Source organism: Lipophrys pholis, assembly GCF_963383615.2.
Source record: "Lipophrys pholis genome assembly, chromosome: 8".
NCBI lineage: Eukaryota > Metazoa > Chordata > Actinopteri > Blenniiformes > Blenniidae > Lipophrys > Lipophrys pholis.
In genome coordinates, this window is record NC_137630.1 from 26,781,838 (window position 1) to 26,805,090 (window position 23,253).

Below are 23,253 nucleotides of genomic sequence, written 5' to 3' on the forward strand. Positions count from 1 at the left end.
CCTCAAACACACACCAGGTGAAATGAAATCTTAACATTGTCAGCAGAAGAGATGGAAAACTAGTTCTCACAAAAATAATGTTATTCTTTCATATGACCTTAGTGTAACTTACAGACTTGTTGATATAAAAACTGAAGTTTTACTTACTTGTGAAATCAAATGGAGGATTTGAAAAATGTTTTCAATCCCCGGTTGTTTTCTAACGTTCACCCCCAATGCCCCGGAGTGGTGAACAGTGAAGGGTATCTGCAGTGTTCTTTCATTCTTAACGGTTCCACACAAAGAGAGCTGTCACCGAGTCCTCTGAATCATTCAGGTTTTAAAAACAAATACATTCAAGACTCCTGATCTATTGAGTCGGTGAAGAACCGTGTTGTGACATGCTGAACTAGCTCATCCAGTCGACTTCAGCCAAAAGATTAAATGACAAACGAGACACAGGTATCAAAAGTGAATTTTTAACTAAACTGAAAATTAAAAAAAAAAAAAAACTCAACACGGATTGAATATATCTTTTCTTAATGGCACTAAGTCTTGCTTTTCAGTGCATTTCTTTCTCATAGCGTCTTAGAGACTTCCATCATGAAAAATAAAGCCTTGATTAGTTGAACAAATAAAAATGAACACAGACATTTGTTTCGCCCAACTTAGCTTTTATTGTGCAAACATCAAAAATGCACATTTGTAGCATTTGTTAGCACACTGGATTACTTTAGACTGGCTGGTAAGAAAAGGACAACCACTTACAGATTTATCAATGTATTTTTTGTTGTTGTTTTTTTCTATGTACAGATCAAGGAAACACAGAAAGTTTTTGATTATACATCACATAAATTTTACATTCTAAGCAATACTGACATCAATCCCCCCCAAGGCAAAATAATCTGAGCATCACTTGTCTGGAGCATGAAAATGACCAGCTGCCTTGTACTTGGGGGGCCGTGGGAAACGTTTCCATCAGCTGAGGGGCGGAGTGATTTTTATCGTTAGAACTTCAAAAAGAAAATGACAGGTAGGATGATTGTTAAATAAAAATGTAGTTTCGTGACCTCCATAATAGCCGATAACACAGATAAGGCTTCACAAGCACATGAGCGTAAGATGTTATGAGTTAAATTAAAAAACAAACATCTGAATGTATGGATCATAATCCATCAGACGTGTGTCAGAAAAGAAACGGCGTCTCTATCACTCTGGTTCAATCTGATGGAAGCCATCCAACACAAACTGCATCCAGTGTTTCTTCACATCACTTCAATGAATTGAATCAGTTAATTCGGGGAAAGTAACACGAAAGGTGAAAAGGTGAATGTGTAAAAAATAAATCTGCTAATGTCAATATGCAACTTTCTAACAGAGCATTAAAAGAATAGTTTAATACTGAATATTGGGTTTATGCTTATCTGCTATCACCAAGAGCTACATGAGAATGGAGATATATATTTTTTTTTACATCTGTCCAGTTAATTGTGTTTTTTGATTGTTTGCAGAACTAGTATAAACATACAGGATATGATGCAGTGATGATAAAATAAAGCTACCTTGAGATGAGGCTGTGCATGGATTTTATTTAAATTCTTTTTTTAATTTTCTAAAGATCAATCCACCGTTTGTGCAATGCGAACCGACTCCAGCCGGGAGCCGATACCTCGATGCAAAGAAGCCAAGCAAGTAAGCATATTCCCCCCCAAAAACACTAAACTATTCTTTAAGTTAGTTTGAGTTGCATTCTGTTCAAAACACAACCACATCACACATCATACACTCAGCACTTCCCTGTTGATTTTGCACATTGATTGTTTGCTTCCTCCTCCTTTTGTTTTAGTTTTTTTTTAAATCAAACTTTAACATACATTTGTCACATTCAGCATTTAAAAAAATCATCTTCAAGTTCAACAAAGCAAGGGGAAAAGAAAATTCTTAATATTGTAGTTTAAACGACAATCTCCTTTCATTCATCTGTTTCCATCAAATAGCAACAATATCACAGCTCCAATCTTTTCTTTTTTTTTTTTCACACTTTCATAGATTCCTCTCTGAACTTGGGTCGATGGGTTCTTCAGGCCACTGCAGATGTTTTACCTTTTGCCCTTCGTACTGTAGTCACACACACGAGACAGTGGCGGCATTCAGGACACGGAATAATCAGTGCAAGTAACATTTTACTGCAGGTAACACCGTCTATCCGCTCTGCCTGGCATATCATGGTCGTAAGAACACACACACACACACACACACACACACACACACACACACACACACACACACACACACACACACACACACACACACACACACACACACACACACACACACACACACACACACACACACACCACCAACAACAACAAACACACTCACCTACTTATTTACATCAACAGACATTTCCAGTTTAAATACGTACGCCGCAAGATTATTCGGGAAATTGAAAGCTCTTTTTTTCTTTATAGTCTTTACAATGTAGAAGTGAGTCATAATTGATGGGCTCGTAATTCGGAGTGTAATTCTAGTCACTGTGGCGTGGGTGTGTCCGCCGCAGTGTCTCAACATGCTGGTTTCCATCTGCAAGCACAGACACGAGCACACGAAGACAGAGGAGAGAGAGAGAGAGAGAGAGAGAGAGAGAGAGAGAGAGAGAGAGAGAGAGAGAGAGAGAGAGAGAGAGAGGAGAAACGTTATTGATTTCCACACACATGTCTGACTCCATGGCTCCGCCGAGCGTTCAAACCCCCATCAATAACGACTACAGCCTTTCCAGAAGCAGTTCGTACCTCTGGCGGCGCCCCAGCGTCTCACTCAGTTGATGACTTGCATTGACTGGTGCGCTGCGATCGAGGCCTCGTTGACCAAGAGGGACTTGTCAATATGGAGCTGCAGATCAGAAAGTTGAACAGGGAATCAGTTAAAGGGTGTTTCACACAAACACGCCCCTTTGACCAACGGCAGCGAGCAACTCGGAGGAGCCTCCGGCAACTAACTGCGGCGTTAACATGTTTTCGTCTTCGTTAAGGGTTGGAATCAGTGTCACAACAGAATATAATTGTCGTAAAATTACATTTTTGTTATTTTAAAAGTGTATCATGCCAAGTTTTACAATGTGATTTAAAAGTTTTCTCAACTGGAAATCAAATCCCAGAAGCGAAGCTTTATCTGCTTCAGCTCACAAAGGAAAGTGGCTTCATCGCACTTCAGTTTGAAGATATTTCGTACTTTCTCGGTTTTCATCTCTTCTTTACTGCACTCCTCCTCCTCCTCCTCCTCCCGTAACAGACAGTGAGCATTCAAACCGGTCCGCCCAGATTCCTGTGCAATTGTGTCTGTACTCACTCGTGCGTCGGATGTGGCAGAAGTGAAGGGAAAGTGGCTTCAGGAGCCTTTTTAAAACACCCACCCTGTTCAGTGGAGCCCGCCCACCGCTAAACATCTCCAGAGAGAATCTATTTACCTTCTTTATGATGCCTTGAATATTCTTGTCATTCCATAAGCTGTGGAGCAGCGTCAAAGCTACGTTGCTGGCTTTTGGAAAAGATCTGAAAGGGGGAGGGATAAAGTTTGAAAGTCAATTAAAATCCACTGAAGGTTATCACTGCCACGGAAGTCGGGTGAATTTAAAAACTCACTTGTTCTCGCCGAGCTCGACCAGTGAATAAATCAGGTCCTTGTTGACGACCTTCTTGCTGACCTCGGGGTCGGCCATGATCAGTTTGCGTACTGTGTTACACGCTGTAGCCACAGTTGTATCCGACATTTTCCCGGGGCCGGACGTGAGCAGGCTCGTGAGCTCGGGCATGATCTGCTTTGCTGAAAACAGACGGTGACTCAGTTTAACATTCATTTTCCCTTAAAAGCAGACAAAACAAACTTCTCCAGTCACTTATCCGTTATCAGGAGATTAACAAACACTAAAATTATACAAAATCCAAATTACTTTAACGGATACACTTAATCTCACTGGGTAGGCACAGGAAAGAAAGATCACATCACTAACTTGTCATTGTAATTACAAAAAAAACGGTATTTAAATTTAAAGTATATATCTTTTTAAAAATGATATTCAAGATAATATTGAATTTAGAGTTATTGTATGTCACTTGCTTGTGAATACGAGTCTGTTTCAGTGGTTTTCATATCTAAATCATGAATGATTTAAATATTTACCTACTCCAACATATTTAATTCAAATGAATTGTATCGTTAACACATTTCTCTCGATATTTTCTTATGATCCTTCATGTGAGTCAGTCTGACAGATGCTCTGTGAGTTCGTAAAACACTGGCTTCAACTCATATTTGACAGGTGACAAGAAATTCGAAAGTGAAATTCAATTAGCAAACAGTATTTATATATCACATTAAAGTATTAATATCTGAAATCCTGCCAGCAGCTCATTGAAAATTACACCATAGATTTCACTCATTTTGATCAGAGATGCTGTTTCTGCCATAACGGGATTCAAACCCGGGTCCCCTGTACAATGAAGGTCAAGACGTCACCAGAAGAAACAACTACATTGTCTACACAGCTGTGATTTAGTATTTTAACACCAAACCAAGTGACTTTTATTCTACAAAGCTGGCGATGAAAACTACTGAAACCTGTGGTGTGTTACAGTTTGAATGGAAACCAGCTTGTTCTTATTCTCTTTATTTTAACTGTGAATTTCTACAAACTACAGGCTGATGGTAACTCCACTATACAGTTAAGTTTTGTAGTATACAGGGTTTTTATTATACGGATGAGCTGCGTTTATTACTGTGACTGTAGGTCGATGAGCTGCATCCCTGCAGTTTCCAGGATGACTAATCACAAACAGTTATGGGTTTGATAGCAGTAAAATCAAGTTCTGACCACCAGAGTTGTAACGTTTAGCATTAAACTGCACGGAACGTAAATCTTCTTACACATGGCTTTCTGCAGACCGTTGGTCCGGGACATGTTCCCCAGGAGGGAAATGGCAGTTTTCTGCAGGGTGGGGTTTGATGACTTTAACAAGGAGGCCATCTGAATGGGGGCTTTAAACCTCTGAACCAAGATCTGGCTCACTGCGCTGGAGCTCTGAAACACAACAACAATGGGAGCAAATCCAGAGGCAGGTTCCACATTACCGAACCTAAACGTTAATTTGAATCTGCGCGCGCACCACGTGCTGGCTGGCGGTGAGGTTCTGCAGGGCGCCACAGCAGGCCTCCGCTGTGGCGTCTTTCTCCGAGGAGCCCAGCAGGGCCAGGTACATCTCCATCGCTTTAGGGTGGCACAGCCACTTCGCCCCCGATGGCGCGCCGATCTTTGGCATCGCTCGAGTGACGTCGTAGGAAAACTGCAAAGACGGCACAATGAGGACTTGAACCTCAAACCCACGGAAGTGGGACAAGCGGGTTTTTCTCCCACCTCCTTTTGAGCCTTGCTGCTTTTGGGGCTGAAACATCCGACGGTGGAGTTTTTGGCGTTTCCGGCCGGAGCGTCTATTTGTGAGTTGATGTCGCTGAAGCTGTGAGGACTCTCCTTTTGTAGCTGGAAAGTCAGGTTATGAAGGATGCAGGCACAGTTCTCTACAGACTGGAAGACAAGAGAGGAGAGGTTCACAAACTACTATAATATCTTTATTACTCTTATTATGAACGCTGATCGAACTCAGTAAAACTGCAAAACCACTTCAGAGCAGGAAGACGATGAGACTTCTTATTGACTGCTATTAGGTTAAGAACTACACTGCCGGCATGCATCATGTAATTCTCAGTTAAACTCTAAAAGATATATCATTATTTAACACCGTGTTCCAAAAACCTGCCCGCTGGTTCATTAAATGAAGTTTATGTAAACTTCGTCCTTGTAAAAACATAAAATTAGGCTCGTCTACACCCACAACATTTTTCTGAAGTGGACATGTGGAGGCCTGTCAATATACATACATATGCTGGAGTGCAGATTCACTTACGGATGTATTTAGTAATTGAAATAATCCGTGCGAGACGCACAGGACAAACTAAAATAAACAACATGTCGAGCCAAACAAAGAAGTTTGTGTATTTCCAATGAAAGGTTGGAAGAAGACTTTGAAAACATACCAACGATGCTATTAACCACATAAACAGGAGATGGTACGATGAACAGATAAGGCGGTTTTCAGTTCCTATAAAAAAGCTCTGAAAGGCCTTTTTGTCCAACTAACAATAAATGAATGAAAGGAAATATCAGCAATCAGTCTATATAAGGAGACTAAATTATACACAAGTCAGGCAAAGACACATGAAATTAATAAACCTGATTTATGGTTCAGCTGAATTTAAGTTCAGAGTCAAAGAAAAGAGAATGAATATCCAAAGAATCAGCAGATTCACATCAATCAGCAGAAACACCATCAAATAAAAGTCAAAAAGTAGAAGTGATCACGTTCCCATCCTGTCTAACAAGTTCTCTGAAATAACGTCAACGAGGCGTTTTATTTCTTTAGTTTTCAGGCTGCTTTACAAGAAATCATCTTTCCTGACTGAGGGGGAACATCTCTTCTTTTTAGTGATTCATTTATTGATTTATGTACCAATATTTAGTGCTCGACTTGCACTGTGTTTCCTCCTACTCTTTGTTTTTCTATATAAAAGCATCTGAATCGATGAGTTTTTGATATGCGGAGTGTAGATATTTGGGAAAAGATCAAACTATTTTTGAATCTTATTCTGAAATCATGATGAAAGAAAACATATGATGATGTCGAGGAGCTATCTACCAACGCATGACAGATTTCAAAGATACCTTGTCATCGGGGTCGTCCTCGTCCACACAGGACTGGACGTAACTCATGAGGGAGTCGATGAGGCCGGGACAGTTTCTCATTGCCTTCCGCTCCTTCTCCTCGCCGGTGCTCAAGTTCCTGCAGACGCACAATCAAAATTCAAAATCTGAAATACAGCATATCGACCTGACATTAAAAAAAACCCATCTGGCCAGTCTAACCTGCACCCACCTCAGACATCCTGTAGCGCAGTAGAAAACCTGCGGGTCGATGTGTTTGTTGGTGACGCTGTCCGACCAGCAGGTGAAGGGAACCACCACGTTCTCGGTCAGAGCCGGCAGCGCCGTGGCGATGAGTTCCTCCTTCAGCTCGTCGGCGGAGGACAAATTCCACAGGAGGCCTGCAAACGTTGCAAAACACATAGATTCACAGCATTAAAAAAGACCACAGTGCATTTTCTATTACACTAATCACAATACTGGTGTCTTCAGGCCCCCCAACTGTCTCTGGTGTCAGTAGGTTAAGATACTTTGATGTGAGTTTAACTCTATTTTATAAGTAAATGTATGATTTGCATGTCGATTTGGCAAATTGCCAGGAATTATAAGAAAGCTTTTATTAACGTTAAATGATCCAAATTTAACTTAATTTTTTATATTGGACATAAAAACATTGCCAATTACAGGCAATTTTGGAGTCAATATCAAACCTCAAGCGGATGTTTTTAGACTGTAAGAGGAAACCGGACCACCCAGAGAAAACTGCGCAAACATGAAAAACATGCCCCTGTTCTACCTTCCTCATTAAATAAAAATGTATATATATATATATATATATATATATATATATATCAAATTCAGTAAGTCCCACCAGTGATTTGCTTCTGGGTCTCGGTGCAGTCGGTCTCCTTCAGCAGCTGCAGGGCCTTAGCGATGCCGCCGCAGTGCTGGACCTCCAGCTTGTTGTTCTGGTCCTTGAAGACCAGGTTCCTGAGCGCCCCGGCGGCCACCTGGCTCACGCCGGCGTTGGGGCTCCGCAGCAGGGTCACCAGAGCGGGAATACCATCCAGCTGTAAAACCTGCAACACCCAGAGTGTGGAGGGGAACGGTGCGGAAGACGTGAGACTTAAAGGCGTGGAGGCAAACTGACAAATATCCACTTCAAAAGAAAGGCAGCAGCCCAAAGTGGTGACAAAAGATTTCTCCTCCTTTCGCCCTCGGGGCAGGTTCCACAAAGGTCTTCGCCGAGCGCTCGCTCAAATAAGAGAGAAACTAATGGTGCTGGTGAAACGCGGCGCAGACCTCGGGTTTGGTGCTGTCGTCATTGTAGGTGGAGTGCTGGATGAACGTGGCCCCACACTGCTGGTAGTTCTCCTCCGGCCTGGACAGGTACTCCACGGCCTCCTTCAGAGTCAAATCCGACATGCCTGCCGAGTTGCTCACTCTGAAAGATTCAAACACAGAGGTGAGAGAAGACAGGAAGAGGAATGAGGAGCTCTGTTTAAAACCTAAGAATTAGAATTCAAAAGCGAGGCAGTGAGGCGGCTTACGCAGATTTCTGCTCTATTTTGGACGTTTTGATGGTACCCATCTTTCCCTCGTTGTTAGACGAAAATGAGGGAAACATGGGACCCATCTTTGCCTCGTTGTTGGACGGACTTGAGGGAAACATGGGACCCATCTTTGCCTCGTTGTTGGACAGAGTGGAGACAGGCCGGATGCGTGTCTGGCTGCTGGTCTGCTGCATACTGCCGTCAGTCATGGAGTAGGTGCTTTGTCTGTTCAGTTCACTCTGAAAGGTGTTTACGCTCTGGACCGTCTTCCGTTTGGATCTCTAAGAAGAAAACACAAGTTTAAATTGGCATTTTGAAATAGCAAGGTGATTTGTACAAAACACCAGAAGGTGTAAAAAAAAACAAACAAGCGTGTTACCATAATCGCTCCAGAGGCAGGCGCCGGAGTGAAAGGAGGAGGAGCCAGTGACGGGTCACTGCGGCTGGATTTCAGCCCATTGGCCCTATGGGACCTGGATGCAGTGTTGTATTGTTGTTCCCATGCGCCTGAAGTGTTGACATTTCTCCTTCCGGTGGTATTAAGGGACAAAGTACGACTCTTCTGACTGTTTGCCTGAAGAGAAAATCACTCATATTACCTAAGGAAGAGAACTTATTGCACATTAACCATTCCGGTTGGTCGTCTGACGTGACAGAATTTCAGCTGGATGGAAGAACAAATGTTCATGAATCAGAAAACACTCAATCCTAAAAGTTTTCAATGCCTGTTTGTAGCAGGGGGAAATAGGTGACCCACTTTCCACAAGAGGAGCTTTCAGAGGCATCCCCTGTAATTCAAGGTGGAGAAATCTGACCTGACTCGTAGCCTGCATACCTTTCCACAGCCTTTGTTGGTTTAAACTGAAGCAGCAGAATCCACCAAAAAAAAAAGAGAAGAAAATAACACACACACAACTAAGGTAACCTAATATTTGTCACAGAAGACTGCCCCAAGCTGCTTGCAACACAGAACTGGTGGTGCAGAGCAGCTTTCCACAGTCGACCTTTGTGTGTGTGTGTGTGTGTGTGTGTGTGTGTGTGTGTGTGTGTGTGTGTGTGTGTGTGTGTGTGTGTGTGTGTGTGTGTGTGTGTGTGTGTGTGTGTGTGTGTGTGTGTGTGTGTGTGTGTGTGTGTGTGTGTGTGTGCAATCCGAAGTGCCCACAAAGCAGCTATTAAACATGGATTCACAATCTTTCTGTAATTAGAATCTCATTCTCCATGAAACCATATATTATTTGGCTTTGCGTGTTTTCGTGTAAAACTTTTCAGTCTCTCCCACGAAGAGAAAAAAAAAAAATACGACATGAACGGCAAATTCTTCCACAATTAATCATCCTTGTCTCTTACTTTGAAATTCTACAGAACAACAAGACGATTAGAGGAAACTGATATAATGTCTGTGCATATGAGCTACAATGACACACACACACACACACACACACACACACACACACACCCCCACACACACACACACACAGACACAGACACAGACACAGACACAGACACAGACACAGACACAGACACAGACACTCAGAGCTCTCGTCAGCCCTCTTTGTATTTACCGACCGTATTGTTTAGACGGGGCCGGTTGCTCGAGTAACCATCAGTTTGTCAGCTGTGTTATTTAACAGTAACAGTTTGGAAACTGATCTGTCAAACGTGTGTGTGATAAGCACCGACAGCGCCACAGGCTCTACGTGACCTTTTGTTTTTTTAAATATGGGTATTTGGCTGCTCGAGGATGTTTGACCCTGAAGAACACAGATGACACATTTAGGAGAAAATGTGAGGCATTTCAAAGACGTGAAACATAACCGTAAAACTGTGGCACCCATTATTCTATTTTATGTTTATTCTAATAGGAGATCTAAATGACAATAGATAAGACTATCACTTATTATCAAGAGTATTTACAAAGTTAAAAAGGTAGCACGATTAAGCTGCTCCATGTAGAAAATGACTTGTCGGTCTCTTTATAGTGATCGATTGCTTGTTAACTCGACTTTCTTCATTTGCTCAAAACCCCCCAAAATCCTTTTTCAAAATTATTAATCACCATTTTGCACATTGGGCAGTTTATATGTGAAACATAACCGATGCAATTGGAAGTTACTGGCTCTAAATGTGAAACTTGTGAGAAACACTGCGACAGAGACTTATTTCATGACATGATGTTGGTGAGCTTTCATCAGCTGCGGCACATCGTCACACTCCCTCTGAATGCCTCAACTCGCCGTCACCGGGTCACATCAGGACAGCCCGGAACAAACAATCACAACTAAACAGCCACCGAGACACACTAATGAGGACAGCATCACTTCTCAGATTAGGTGGGATTACAAGTAATCTGCCGTTCCAAAGGGTTTTCAAATTTGACAGGACAGACGCGAGGAGAAACGTTCCCATTTATATGATAATCATGTCAATAATGCGACAAAGATGCATCTGTAGAAATGAGCTCAAATACTATTTTGAATATCATTAAAAGAGATGGAAACAACAAGGTGCTTCACCTGCATCAATAACCTTCTCCAGAACAATTTCTTACATGAACCGTGACTAAAAGGGTTACACCCTTTTGGCACAAAGTTACAGAAACACTCCTGAATACTATGACTGCCTCCACCGAACGACTCACTGCCGAGCTTCAAAACAATAATTGTCGGCTTGGAGGGGATTGTGGCATGTGTGGGAGATATTCTACGTCTTTAACATTTTGGAGTGTGTGACCATCACGTTAGTGTCTCGCAGTTTTCTGCTCTGCAAGCACACACACACATAAATACTGTATATATACATATATATATGAAACTACACTTCTTTGGACATTGACCTGATTTGTAATCATTGTCAGTTATTTTTTTATCACCATGAGGGCAGCCAGTCAACTTTTTTACACATTTAAATTCTACAGTTGCCAACCAACATGCTGCAGTGTTTTACACTTTCTTTAAATATTCTTTAAATATTACTTAATAAGTACTTTCAATATCGAGATTAGGAAAGCAGAACAGTGCAATAAGTTCTATTCTATTCTGCGACCTATGTGGGTCTGTAGTGGCTCCCTGAAGATTCTACGTAAACAAAAATGTTCATTTTCAAAAGGAATCCAAGCTCTTAAGGACAAACAACTAAAACCACAAGAAATGAGAAAAACTCGTGAAACAGCTAAAAAATTAATAAATAAAGAAAAAATAAAAAAGTCATTATAGTTAAGACTGCTAAAATGTCAAAATTGTCGATAAAGGATTCAGTTGCTCAATCAGGTGCTACAACTGCAGGAAATGTAATGAAATGTTTACCACCTGAATTGTCATTGAAACTGCATAAATGCAATGTAACACACAGTTTTTGTACATATATTAAAACCATACATTAAACTTTATAAGCTATTGATCCTCACGTTTGAGGTCAAACACGTTTTTGCGACTCCAGTTATATCTTATTTCTTTTTGGTCATAAAGGTTGCAGACCTCTGCGATCGACGATCATCACATGTTCACTTATATTCCTCACCAATTTACTTCGCCACTGAACTGATTCCCTTCGTTACACGCGCTGGTGTCTGTTTGCATGAAAAGAGTGAAGGAGAAACGTGAAGGGAATGGTTACCGATTTGCTGAAGGCCGAGGAGCCGCTGCGGCTGTAGTAACCGTTCGATTTGGCCGGCGAAAACTTGAACGTTCCAAACTCGGTGTACGTTGATAAAGCGTGTGGAGCCAGAGCTGTTGAGACAAGGCAGGGAGGAAAAACGGTAAAACTTTAGAATGGAAGAGACACACAGAGAATACAAGTGCTGACGTCTTTGCAGATAATTAATAAAATAAATGGTGATCTGCAGCTATTTTTAGAAACAGGTTGTAGAAGTGATGCACATACACGTCTGCCTGTGGTTGAATAGACTGAAACTCCCTCTTTACATGAAACCAAAATGTTTTTTTTGCCTCGCCGCTTCATCTTACATGATGATTTATGGAGCTCCGGCTCTATTGTGCCAACTGTGTTGGCCTCAGTGCAACAGTTCCCACGTGGGAAAGAATGAAGAAGTCAACCAAATTGAACAGCATAAAGGTGAACTAAGGGAACAATTTCTGTCTCTTAGAAACGGCTCTGTTTGCTCTCCGGGCACAAGCAGCTTCTCTCAATTTTAGGTGCTTCAGTTTCCAGAAATCTGCTGCTGACAGTGCAGCTGCGGCCTCAATACAAAGGATTGTAGCAGTCAACATGTCGGTCCAGGAACAAAGTGCCTGTTCTTCAGGGTCGCCCCGGGAAACTGGCACCGGAGTTTCAACCTCAAAGAGTTTCAGATTGTTTTGGACTGATGTGGATTCCCTCCCCTCCGCAGACCTACATGATAAACTAACACATGTAAGTCTCTTGTTTTTCTTTTTCTTTAATAAGCAGAAGCCTTTAGCTCCTAAGCCTTCTCCAAGCACAACGAACGAACTCGTCATCTCCCAAAATATTAAAAAACCAAGAGCTCAAAGCCTCTGTAAACACGAGGGCAAAACTACTGACGTAGTTTGGCAGCAGCCAAGTAACGTGACCTTAATGGCCTTTTGTTTGTGACCTGGCTCAGCAGCCCTTGATGTGGTTCAGGTCCAATAGAAAAATCACTATAAAAATACAAAGGGGAAAAAAAAACACATAAAAATTTATGCTTCTGCCTTTAAACTATTTACAAAGCTGCTTTCAAAAGCAAAGAACTTTGTTCCTGTTGAAATATCAATTACTTTCTATGCACTAAAGGCGTATTTTCCGCAACAGCTTATTATTATGCCTCATATATTTCTCCATCACTGTCAGAAAAGTATGCAGACGCTGCACATGTGTCGTTTTTTTCCCACCACGTCCACAAACAACCTTAAAACCTCCGTTCGACGTGTATCGTCTCCCAATCCAAGTGAGTCTGTGTCAGACCTCCTGCCGTGAGGCCAAATGCCGCATCTGTTTAGATTGACTAAAAGGACATTTTGAAAGCCTCAAGGCGACATTCCTAGGAAATGCGTGTTGGAAATCTAACACTTGAGCGTGACAGTGCAATTTCAGAACAAGCTGGTGTTAACTGAAGACTAATTTTAACCAGTTTTACTTGGTTTAAGAGTGAGGAAAACAGTCTATTGTTGAGCTGTCAGATCAGCCAGCACACCTCCTGCAGACGCGCACCTGCCACTCGCTCTTTTACGCGCACGCAGTCTTTTTTTCTCTCACGACTGAACTTGTACAAACAGTCTTAACAAATGTTCACCGCTACTTATATCCAAGTAATAATCGCGTCAAATTGTGTGGGTTTTCTAAATAAGTCAAGTTAAAGTGCGCTACATGTTGAGTTTGCCTCCTGAAGAAGTGCTGTGACGCATCTTTCCAAAAAGGCGCACAGAAAGTGGTCAAAGTGCAAAAGTCGTGTTTGTGGTTGCGAGGCCGTTTCCATACTTGTAGGTGAGGGTGACTGCGGGCCGCTCCTGCCCTGTTTGGACTTGCTCCTCTTTATGGTGTGAACCTGATCCAGCACGCGCTGCTGTCCCGAGCGCAGCCTGTTGTCGTTCGGCAGCGCGAGCGACGTGTCCTCCACGCACCCGGCGGTCATCGCTGATCGCAGCGGCTCCGGAGGCATCATCTTTCCCGACTCGGTGCCCTCTCCTGAGAGAACGGGTCAACTGAAGCAGTTTTTTTTTCCTCCCCCACGAGCAGAAGCGCACCAGCAACTTGCGACCGCCGCGTGCCAAAGTATGCAGATAGAGAGTGAAATGTTCCTCAGAGCTCCGACGGGAGACTCCACCCTCGGGACCGCGCCCCGATCAGGACCGGAGAGCTCACACGAAGGTGTGGAGTGAAAGGAGGAGCAGAGAGGAGGCCCGGAGCCAAGAGGAGAAGGAGGAGGAGGCCGCGGGGAGCCAAGCCGCGGGGAGCGAAGCCGCGCGCAGCCAGACGGAACAAATCGACAGCGCGCAACAGCTGGATGCGCCAAGCAAAAGGTTTCTCTCCAACAAGCAAGTGAGAGTTTCATCCTTTTGTCACTGACGTCTGAACGCTTCCTGCACCACACCGTGGAGTTAATATTACAGGCAGTAGGATGCTGCAACCTGAATCAGTGTTTCAGGATCCAAATGAGACAGAATTAGACTGGAACAGTAAAAAAAATAAAAAAAGACTCATCAATTTATGTTTTGTTGCTTATAGATTTCAGTAGTTCTTAACAATAATATATCACAATGGGAAAACTATTAATTTTAGATTTAATTTTTAAAATGATGTTTAGGTGTGGTTACTTACTTTGAATCAAGACTTACACGATATTTAAGAGCATTTAGGAAAAATCTCCTGGATTTTATCTGATAAAAAACCAGTTACACTTTTCCCGAGTTCGTCCATAACAACTCTGCTCATATTGAATTCTGCAGCGCCTTGGCTCCATGCAGAGCAAAACAAAGCAAAAACACTCATGCAGTCCAGTAAACAATTAATTCAGTCTAAACATGCCAATCTTTTGTAAAATCTCTCTCCAGGAGACTTTTCAAATGTTTCCCACTAATTTCAACATTTGTTTTTCCTCGGATCCTTTGCTTCAGTGGCTGAACCTTCCAGCTTACACCTTTCTTTAATGTTTTGGGAAATTTAAGCGGATTAGAAGTCATTGCAGAAATATAGTCATCCTTCCAGTGATCGCCTGCTGTTCCTAAACAGACGAGAGATGAACAGTTCTTGACCTGAAGAAAAGCGTGTGTGGTGGAAGTTGGGGGACATAAAGTGGTTTAAACTTAGAAAACATTATTTCTTATAACACAATTTGTAATGAGTGATTCAATACAAGGAGTCAACAACATACAACAAAAACAATTATTTTCTGATTGAAGAGACGTTTAAACTGTCGGTTTTAGTGAAACAACTCTGATGACGTAATGAAGCCTTAATGAACATATAAGTGGGAAGCAATGGGAATGCATCATGATAGACTAAACTCCGAGGAACATGAAGTCATATCTCACGTGACCTGAAATCTGGGTCAGTGGTAATGGTGTAAAAGTTGGAACTGGCGTCGAAGCAGAAATTAAAAAGACACCAAACACACATTAACACTCGGATACAAAGTGCAGATTGTGGGCTGGATTAGCGTTTGACTCTTTTAATTAGACTATTAGAGTCTGAGACATGTAGGAATTAACTTGCAGGGAGAGCTTTGAGCGAGAGGAGGGACAAACAGAAACACTTGAGAATAAAGACGCATTAACACACAATGTCTTTGCACAACCGGATTGTTTTTGGCGAAGTTACTGCAGGTAAAGTTTTCCCACCACACCCAGCCAGTCTCAGCACCGCCCATGTGATAAATACATTCTCGTTATATAACGAGCGAAACGTGGGTTTATGACTCCAAAGATAAACTCAACACCTTTCAGTTGAATTGCTTTTCATCCGAGGGGGAGGAACCGAAGTCAAACATTTATTTGGCCGCCTGATAAATCCGGCCGCCGCAGTGAGATTACAGGAGGCGGACAAGGCAGCATTGTTTCAAATACTTTCCAGATCGGAACGAGAAAAGTCGAGAATGCGAAAGTCAGATCGAGCTGATTTGGAAGTTCTTGCCACTCTAAATCTTTCACCGGCTTTAACTGATGGGAGGCGTGACAGAGCTGTGAGCAATGGGTTCACTATTTCATGTCAGTGCCACGCCTGGGCTGAGCTGTGTGAAGAGAACAAGTTTAAAGTTAGTGTTTCAAACATTTATAAAATCAGTGTTCACACGCTGGAGTATAGAGATATGGAAACTGACAACTAAAACCGCGGTGGCTTCGTGCAACCCACAATAGATTTAAAATCAAATTATTAAAGATGTGTGACGGGTGTAGAACCACCTACAATTCATTTCCATACATGTTCCCTCCCTACACCCCAAAAGTCAAATTAACACTTCAGTCAGAATTTACTCGAGGCGTTTTCCTTGTACATTGTAGAACCGGTCAAATTGGAATATTCAGTTATTATATAGTTTTTCTGTGTTAAAACCTTTTTTTTTTTTTTTAAAGTTCCAATATGTTTGGATTATTAAAAAAGTCAAGAGCTGCAACAAATCACATTTATATCTGAAGCAACCGCGTCTTAATCTACATACTAACAAGGTGCATATAATCGATTGAATAAGGAAATCCCAAATTTGACTCATCCGTGAACTTCTGACCCGTTTAATTAAAGAAAACTCTTTACATTTTTGTCATTCTTTCCTTCTGAGCCTGTCAAACGTATACTTTGCATATTGTGGGTGTGATCGGAGTGTGAAGGCTCAGTGACCGAGGCTGTAAGTAATTATGGCAATCTGCCCATTATGAGAAGTTTTAATACGTCCTATTAATATTTTTAATTGAGGGGGAGGCAGCACCATCTTGCGACACATGTGAGAATACAGTTTCTGTGTAATTAAAAAACAAATAAAATTGCACCTTTAAAAACTGATTACATATCAGATATTCATCAAAAAACGATTTTCACTCCCTTTATATTAATATCAAGACAACATCCTGTGATTTTATTGGTACAGCATAAAGGCACAGATTTGATTTATCGAACAGAATCGACCAAAAGGAGTGACGAGGCGCAGCCAAAGAAAAGAACACAGACAGGAGAGAGATCAGATTAAAAACACTTTTGGCTGACAAATATTTTAAGAAAACGGAGCCACGCGGCTCTTTAGTGTCACAATACAAAGTCACAAGACAAAATATTACCTCCCACGTGGTTAAAGATGATCCTGCCAGAAGAGGGTGCGATACAGTTAAATATGCTTTACTATAAAAATGCTGGTGTGCACCAGGAATTCAAAAAATACATAGAAAAAAAAATAAAAATAGTGTCAGATGGATAATTTGTTAGTGTCATCAAGAAAGAGAATCTACCCCAGTGACCTTACAGTCATCTGTACCGTATGTCAACACATGATAAAAACCAAACCAACCACTGTTTGTGATATTCAGAGTAACACTGGTCGCTGCACTGGTGTAATACAAAAAAAAAAAAAGATAGCTCAACTTTACAAAAACGACAATTCAACTTGTTTTGGCTTTAAAAACAGTACCATTACAAGTGTAGTGTACACATCCTATACATCAGTGCTCTTCCGCTTAAGGCTTTATGAACAACAACAAAAAAAGCACATTCTTATCCCAACTCGCGTGGAGGTAGAAATACTGCAGCAAGCCCACACAGTCCAAGTACAAACCCTCTCTTCTCTACCAACAGTAAAAATGATCATTAAAACCAGAGTCTGACCTAATTGTGATGAGTTGTTGTGCCTTGTAGACACCCCCCCCCCCACCCCCCCTCCTCCTCCTCCTCGCGGGAAACCGGAACGGCTCCGGTGGCTCCTGTCAAACTTTACCAAATATAAATACGTCAAAAAAATCTTTATGTGTAGTGCATCGTTTTCTGAGAGATTAAACCGATCCAACACGGTCATGATTTCCACACTGAAGCAGTAACAGCAGAACCGTGGTTACGTCAGCACTGAATATGATTTAAACTCGTCTCACGTCAGTCACACCCGGGAAGTAAAAGCGTTCAGGGGGAAAAAAATGAATCCCCCACGATGTTAGTTTTTAGTGTTTAAACAGCTACATTTTATCTGATGTTCACAGTATGATGGAAAGACATCACGCGTCGGTTTGAGTGTAGCTTCGCCCTTCGGCTGGTTTCTGTTCTGAATTCCCCGTCCGATGCTTGGAAGTGAATTTCAACTCTGCTTCAAACAAAAGGACACATTATTTGCGAGTGTTGAAGCCATTGGTTAACAGAAGGACACAGAAAATCAAACAAGCAACAGGTATGACTACAGTGTGACGGTTGGTCTGATACGAGTGTGTGTGTAGCTGGAAATAGTGTTTATGCTGTACGAATCAAAAAGTCTGAGGAGTCTCTGCTAGTCGTTGACTAGTCGGTACACGTGGTACTGCGCTCCGTGCTCGCTGGTCGACACTTCAAACACGAAGGCGATGCACAGCAGAGTCTCCTGAGTTTCTCTGTTGGACACCACCTGGTTAACACACACACACACACACAGAGGACGAGCAGTCAGATTGAGCATGTTAACACACTATGTCTAAAAGAATAACATACCAGGAACTATTCCAAATCTGTTCTCTACACTCAGGGCTGGTTCAGGTCACTCTGGACCATTTTCCAGTGAAGCTGCTGTTTAGACTCCTGGGAGGAGTTTTTTTTACTTTCCTCTAACCTTCCTTATGTGGATCCCCCCCCCCCCCCCCCTAATATCTTTAAATGTAAATTGGTTCTATACAAATAACCGTGAACTGAACTACTGCTGAGCAAGTTTTTAAACCCTTGAACGTGAACACACCTGCAGTATGGTGAAGTTCTCCAGCACGCTGTTCATCATGTATTTCTCTGGCAGGTGTTTCAGTTTGTGGATGAAGTTGATCATATATTCACACATGGGCGAACGATGGATGCGGAAGATGTACTTCCCTCCTTCCAAATGTGCATATTCTGTCTGGATGGGAAGAACCAGAGCACAGCACGTGTGTCAAAATTAAAAACGCAGGCTCACATGGCCCTACATGAAACACTCAGGAACAAATACATTAAAAAAAAAAAAAAAAAAAAAAAAGCTTTGTGTTCTCACCTCCACTTTCTCCACCACCTGTTTGCCGAAGGAGCAGACCTTGGTGGAAACACTGATAGTGATGTTTTCTGTCCCACTGTACTGGCTGCTGACTCCGTAAAAAGCTCCAGATCCTTCCTCAATGTCGCTGCTCAGGTCCGCCTGAAACAACAGAGGAGGAGAGGATAGAAAGATTAAAACTACTGGACAAATGGTTACATACTAAGATAAGGAGGGAAGAGAAAACGTTATGACTTCAACAACTTTCTAGAGAAGAAGAGTATCAGTCTTTGCTTCCCCCATGTGGCGTATCTCGGTCATAGCCTCAAATAAAGCTTCATGTGGAAATGAACTTTCCCTCGTGATCACCGACCCTCGGTTTCGTTTACTGACCCAGAACTTGACGAGGAAGAAGGCGTTGTGCGGCCCTTTCTCGTACAGCTCCTTCAGGCCTCCTTTCTTCTCAGAAAACTTGTCATAAATCTGCCTCACGTCTATGGACTCCAGCACAGGGTCACTGTAGCCCGGGTTCGACGGCCCGATGTGTACAAAAAGATGTTTATACTGCAAAACAAAAAGAAGACATTTTAAAATCATTTCAACAAACTATCAACATTCTGAAGTAAATCTGATAAAGTCCGTCTGTACCGTCTCTCGTTCCCTCTGGGTTTCCACAAACGCAGAATACTCCAGCAGCCGCAGCTTGGAGGAAGCGATGGTTCTGTCCTGCCAGACGGGAGCTGAGATGGCTGCTGGGCGAGGGGGCGGCAAGGTCTCAAAACCTTCAAAAACAACAAGTTACTGAGACAAGCGCTCACACTACCAAGACATTGTGGCGGCGTTTCTGTTCAGACTCACTGATGGGTGCAGGTACAGGGGCTGGTAGTGTCGTGTATGGTGGCTGTGCAAAGGGTTTGATGCTGCAAATACATGAAGAAAAAGGGAGAAAAAAAAGAAAAGAGGAACTGAGTAAGTGGACCAACGTGACCCGGGAAACAGTTTCTCATTTTCAAGCCAAATAATCTGCCAGGGACACTTACTCCTGAGAATGTCCAGGCTGTCCTGGCATGGGGCTGGGCCAAAACTAGACAAAGGCAAAGAGGGGAAACGGGGAAGATAATGTTACTCAGACTTTTAGTACAGATGTGGACGTGTGTGTGTGTGTGTGTGTGTGTGTGTGTGTGTGTGTGTGTGTGTGTGTGTGTGTGTGTGTGTGTGTGTGTGTGTGTGTGTGTGTGTTGGGCTCACTCTGACTGGTGGAGGGAAAGGGGTCTGGGGTTTTATTACACTGGCAGACACTATCTGAGCTGATGAGAGGTTGGCGACTGTCTGCAGCGCCTTGTCTTTGGATGCTTGGTCCTGGAATCAAAGAGACAAACGTGATATTCAGCGACACCGACCCGCCTCGTAACGTGCAGCAACACCTGAGCGTCATTCAAATGTCCTTTCAGAGAGCAAGCCAGCCAACATGTACGGTACTTCAGCGGGATGCAGTGTCTATGTGGGGGTGGCAGGACAGAGAGCGAAGCAGACATGAAGGGAGGCCAAAGCGGGAGGTGTGCCAAGCTAGCCAAGCTAACCATCACCAGTATTTAACTAAAGCCACTAACAACAAAAAGAGCCACGAGCAGGATTTCTGGAGCCTGGCAGTAAAACGGTGTTGTGGACTAGCGGTAATGTGAGGCCAATCACACAGCACAAAGCCTGAAGCAGAAGACTGAAGTTTAATAACCAAAACTTACCAAGTTCATGGCCTATAGCAAAAAAGACACGTGATTAATTACCTTCAGTACATGGAAAATGAAAGCAGGTCACAGAATGAGTTTTATAAAGAGGACACGGACTTTGACTGTGACGAATCCAAAAAGACAAAAGGAAACTCCCAACAGTACCTGTCCTAAATGTAAGAGCTTCTATAAAAGTCACTTCTCTGTATTTAAAAAAACACCTGCGGAGTGAATAAGGTCAGAAGGAACCAAATATCTATTGTAATTAAAACTGTTCCTGTGACATTTATTCTGCAAACGCCCGCCCCCTCACTAGTTGGCACCAGAAACATTTTATTCAGGTACACGGTGCAGTTTGACCTTCATGCAGCTGTCCGCCACTAGTTGGAGCTATAGAGCAGTCAGACAACAACACAGTGATAAAATCAAAACATCCTCTCAACAAAGTCTAGTGCGGTTTGCAAACTTTCATCTGAAAGAATAAAAAAAAGGCATACAGTGATTTATTGTACCAACAGTTTGATGTTTTCGAAAAAAATGGTTCAGAAATTCTCGATAAGATGGCGACTAAACATGAAAACTGCAAACACACCGATAGACGCTACCGGAGTAGATTCAGGTCGAGACTCAAATTCTTCTCGAGTTAAAACCAATATTAGGTCGGTGCAGAAACCCGAAGACGTCTGAAAGTGTGTCAGAGAAACTTCCAGTGCGAAAGTTACAGAGGTCCTGAATACTTGATTCAAGTTGGTTTGTTATCACATTTTCGAAGTGAGGGGGAAAATCGGTCGCTATGGTTACAGAGTGTAATTCAACAGGAAAACATGACAGTTTTAATGATTTCAAAGAAAATTATAGCGTTACAAAGCACAGAAAAACAGAGGGGAAGTGAAAATTGTCTGAGGTGACAATGCATCATTTCCAGAGAAGCCGAAGCTTACCCATCTGGAACTTAAAGCCAGCATTTATACTTTGGGGAAAAATGAGCTCAGATATTTCATAGAAATCTTAAAGAATTCTTTCCAAATGCGTCTTAGAGAGAGCAGCGAGTGGCTGGAAAATTATTTCATAAAGAGACGACTTTACAAGTCGAGATAAAAGCACAAGGAAAGTGCTTGAATGAAGAAGGACACAAAAGTGAGGAAAGCGTTCAAGATGAAGAAGTCTGACATGTATATGTGTAATAAACAAGAAAGTAAAACATTTATTTTTTGGGAGGTGGGGGGGTTTGGCAGTAAAAACTCCTTGTGTTTGTGTGTGTGTGTGTGTAGGCCATCACATGCATTCCAAAAGCCACACATGGTTTTAAACTGAGCCAGCTACTGAATGTCATGCAATTATCTCTCTGAGGCCACAAACCTCTTGAACTACGTGAACAGACAAAACTGCCATGCATTATGATAAAAACCCTTTTCCCCGCAAATTACGACGCACACTCACTCAAAACAGCAGACGCTCAGACTGACTGAAGCCATTAAACTGCAAATATGTGTGAGACCTGAAATGCCCCCGAGCAAACAAAATAGAAAAAAATCTTACAAAGATTTTTTTGCGCGACATTCCCGCAGCCATTAACGAAAGACGCCTCAACTGATTTCCCTCAATTCATGCAACTAACACAGACTGGTGGACAAACTGCTCCCTCGAGGTTTTCCTAGTCAAGACTTGGACGCTGGAAGGTTTGGACAGGACGTTATCACCACCTCGCTGCATTCGCTTGTCATGCATTATCCCCGACACGACCAAACATTTAAGATGGTTTTGGCTCAAGGTTTCGAGCAGTTGCAGTTCTCACGAAGAAAAACCTTCAATAACGGCATCCACACCCCAGTGAAGCATCAATTAGCCAGACTTCCCGGCAGAATGACGGGTTAGGTGGCTCGAGGACGCATGCAGAGCGAAGCGTCTAGTGTTGCAGAGTCAGTGAGCGAGTGTACCTTGAGCTTAGACTGAATCTCACGAGATTTTCTCTTGGCCAAGACTTGCAGGTGACTAGAGACCTGAAGGAAGACGGGGGTGAAGGAGAACAGGATGGGAGGAAAAGAGGAAAGGAGAAGCAGAGGGGGGGGTGGGGGTGTGACTATAGAGCAGAGGGAGAGTCGGCTCGGCAGGCACCCACCTTAATGCTTGCCTGGTATTCTCGTACCCTCTTACGTGCCAAAACCTGAATGTGACTAGACACCTACGGGGTCAGATTCACCCCCATTAAAACACACAGTCACAAGAGGATTTTACAGTTTCAAACAGCCATGTCACATCAACGTCAATAAATCAACAAGTGGAAGATATTCAAAAATCACTCTGGAGTTACACCAGATACTTCTTAAAGGAAGATGCACGTACCTGCTTGCGTGTGCGCGTTTTCCCCGTTCGTAGCTTGATGTAGCGAGCTATCAGCTCATTTCGACCTAGCATTATAAAAAAAAAACAAAAAAAAAAAAAACAACAACAAAAACATACTCTTAGGATGTGTATACCCAGAAAGACATTCACAAAGACAAATAGTGCAAAGTTAGAAGAACGTTTAAATAAATGAAGATATGCTTGCATGAGCTTGTCAATCACATGGCATCAAAGTTGAGCAAATAAACATCAGTTTTACCTCCTGTGAGGAATAAACAAGAGGCCGGACTT

The 23,253-nt window shown here is 42.5% G+C and overlaps 2 protein-coding genes across 2 annotated transcripts; both read right to left on the bottom strand.

The window, feature by feature from the left end:
* Nucleotides 1-639: 639 nt before the first annotated feature.
* On the bottom strand, nucleotides 640-14,115 carry pkp1a (plakophilin 1a). The gene is made up of 15 exons (XM_080470391.1): nucleotides 13,717-14,115; nucleotides 11,896-12,008; nucleotides 8,663-8,857; nucleotides 8,281-8,564; nucleotides 8,033-8,174; nucleotides 7,602-7,809; nucleotides 6,963-7,131; nucleotides 6,752-6,869; nucleotides 5,390-5,557; nucleotides 5,142-5,318; nucleotides 4,903-5,056; nucleotides 3,621-3,801; nucleotides 3,446-3,530; nucleotides 2,772-2,871; nucleotides 640-2,562 (listed from the first exon to the last, which is right to left on the bottom strand). The coding sequence occupies exons 1-14, from the start codon at nucleotides 13,898-13,900 to the stop codon at nucleotides 2,797-2,799; spliced, it is 2,253 nt and encodes a 750-aa protein (XP_080326517.1). The 5' UTR covers nucleotides 13,901-14,115; the 3' UTR covers nucleotides 640-2,562; nucleotides 2,772-2,796.
* A 2,660-nt stretch (nucleotides 14,116-16,775) lies between these two features.
* On the bottom strand, nucleotides 16,776-23,034 carry tead3a (TEA domain family member 3 a; the record flags this gene model as incomplete). The annotated part of the gene is made up of 12 exons (XM_080468694.1): nucleotides 16,776-18,304; nucleotides 18,629-18,781; nucleotides 18,914-19,054; nucleotides 19,286-19,456; nucleotides 19,541-19,674; nucleotides 19,751-19,812; nucleotides 19,933-19,976; nucleotides 20,141-20,251; nucleotides 20,635-20,646; nucleotides 22,557-22,619; nucleotides 22,739-22,801; nucleotides 22,963-23,034. 12 exons carry the CDS (start codon nucleotides 23,032-23,034, stop codon nucleotides 18,191-18,193), a joined length of 1,140 nt encoding a protein of 379 aa, XP_080324820.1. The 3' UTR covers nucleotides 16,776-18,190.
* Nucleotides 23,035-23,253: the final 219 nt, after the last annotated feature.

Excerpts from the sequence above, each read along its gene's own strand:
- pkp1a (XM_080470391.1), bottom strand. The coding sequence starts at position 13,900 with ATGATGCCTCCGGAGCCGCTGCGATCAGCGATGACCGCCGGGTGCGTG. Across the intron at positions 3,802-4,902 it reads CGGTCTGCAGAAAGCCATGT|CAAAGCAGATCATGCCCGAG; the intron begins GTAAGAAGATTT and ends GTCTGTTTTCAG. Across the intron at positions 3,531-3,620 it reads GTCGAGCTCGGCGAGAACAA|ATCTTTTCCAAAAGCCAGCA; the intron begins GTGAGTTTTTAA and ends TCCCCCTTTCAG.